The sequence below is a fragment of the Galeopterus variegatus genome, unplaced genomic scaffold (assembly GCF_000696425.1).
Source record: "Galeopterus variegatus unplaced genomic scaffold, G_variegatus-3.0.2 Scaffold1146, whole genome shotgun sequence".
Classification (NCBI taxonomy): Eukaryota; Metazoa; Chordata; class Mammalia; order Dermoptera; family Cynocephalidae; genus Galeopterus; species Galeopterus variegatus.
Genome location: NW_007727257.1, coordinates 156,619 through 158,655, shown reverse-complemented (window position 1 = coordinate 158,655; position 2,037 = coordinate 156,619). Strand labels below are relative to the sequence as shown.

The 2,037-nt window shown below is 45.7% G+C and overlaps 1 protein-coding gene across 1 annotated transcript in view; it reads left to right on the top strand.

Moving 5' to 3' along the window:
* The window catches only part of GRIN2B (glutamate receptor, ionotropic, N-methyl D-aspartate 2B), a 312,544-nt gene that overhangs the window by 250,938 nt on the left and 59,569 nt on the right, over positions 1–2,037 (top strand). Inside the window, exons 4-6 of the mRNA XM_008575135.1 lie at positions 347–549; positions 1,176–1,347; positions 1,556–1,709. Coding sequence (XP_008573357.1) covers positions 347–549; positions 1,176–1,347; positions 1,556–1,709 — 529 coding nt within the window. The remainder of the gene's footprint in view (positions 1–346; positions 550–1,175; positions 1,348–1,555; positions 1,710–2,037) is intronic.

Below are 2,037 nucleotides of genomic sequence, written 5' to 3'. Positions count from 1 at the left end.
AGTGCTGTAAATGTTTACATTCTGGCTCCTTCACTCAGTGCAAGCTTGATGAAGGGCTGCAGGATGTTTCTTTGAGCTGAGGGTTTAGCAGGGTGCGCAGCACATAGTAGGTCCTCGTTTCATGTTTGGGAAGTGGGTGAGTAAATGAATGCTTTGCCTTTCCAGATCTGGACACAGTGGTCTCATGTTAAGCATATGGTTTAAAAAGTATTCTCCCCTCTGTTATTACAATGCCTGCAGATGTTTGCCTGTGTTCGACAGCTTCCTGGGAGGAGTCAGACGATGCTGGGAGAGGCTGTTATGTTGTAGCTGGTGGTTTCTGAGTCTTTTGTCCCTCCTTCTGCAGGTGGGGAAGTGGAAAGACAAGTCCCTGCAGATGAAATACTATGTGTGGCCCCGAATGTGTCCTGAGACTGAAGAGCAGGAGGACGACCACCTGAGCATTGTGACCCTGGAGGAGGCGCCGTTTGTCATTGTGGAAAGTGTGGACCCTCTGAGTGGAACCTGCATGAGGAACACAGTCCCCTGCCAAAAACGCATAATTTCTGAGTATGGCACCTTCTCCTATGGCTCTGGGTGGCACTGGAGAGTCAGATTTGATGGAGCTGTTAGCACCTGGAGGCCTGGGATCTGAGGACATGGGCCCCATGTCTAATTTTCAGTTACTTTTGAGCTATGGAATCACTGGCAGCCCTGTGGCCTGATGTTTGGTGCTGTCCAAGTCATGACCTGGGAGAATTACTGCTAACTGTGCTAAGGTTCCTTTGGCCTTCCGTGGCATCAGAGACCAGAACCTCAAGCTAATGGAGGTTTACATTTACTTTTGGTGTTTACTCTTGGGCCAGCATGTCCTGAAATGTTCAGATTGAGAACCATTTTTAGAAATAGATAAAACCAATCTATGTTGTTAGTAGTCAGGATGATGGTTCTCTTTGGTGAGGGTGGCAAGTACCTGGAAGAGAGAATAAGAGGCCTCTAAGGTGCTGGCAATTCTGTACCTGAATTCAGATACTGGTTAAAAGGGTGAGTTCAATGTGTCAAAATTCATTGAACTGAACCCTTAGGATAGATGCACTTTCCTCGTATATACTGTACTTCGAAGGAACATTAAAAATTGTGAGAAAGCACAGNCTTGTACAAAGCCTTGTTTTTTATTTGTTTCTTTAACTGGCTGGGAATAAAACAGATGAGGAGCCAGGTTACATCAAAAAATGCTGCAAGGGGTTCTGTATTGACATCCTGAAGAAAATTTCTAAATCTGTGAAGTTCACCTATGACCTTTATCTGGTTACGAATGGCAAGCATGGGAAGAAAATCAATGGAACCTGGAATGGCATGATTGGAGAGGTGAGTGTCAGGAATTAAGGGCCATTTCCATTTTTCTTTTTCATTTAAATCTCATTTTATAAATTTCAGGAAATATAAAATAATAAATAGAATATATGTACTATTCCCACTACACAAAGAAAACCACAGCTGGGCCGTGGACATTTTCCTCGTGGTGGTCCCTTGCCTTCCTGAATGTTCTAATAGGAACGTTGCACCTTTCTTTCAGGTGGTCATGAAGAGGGCCTACATGGCCGTGGGATCACTCACTATCAATGAGGAGCGATCAGAGGTGGTTGACTTCTCTGTGCCCTTCATAGAGACTGGCATCAGTGTCATGGTGTCACGCAGCAATGGGACTGTCTCACCTTCTGCCTTCTTAGGTAAATGAAGTGTTTGCTGGTGGAAAGAAATGGACATAAGGACAGGTAGATGGAATAAGGAAAAGCTGAAGGAGCACATCGCCTGGATCTTTCAGCCAGGAAGTGGTTTATTAGGAGCTTAACTCAGCCCGAGACTTCATTTTGGTGACTTTACAATTGGCTATTCTCAAACATAAAAACTGAAGAACACCCAGAAAAGTAGGAAGTCATGTTGCTCTATAAGAAAACAGTGCTGGGGCCGGCCCGGTGGCGCACTGCTACAGTGCGCTGCTTGGGAGCGCGGTGGCGCTCCCGCCGAGGGTTCGGATCCCACATACAGACCGGTTCC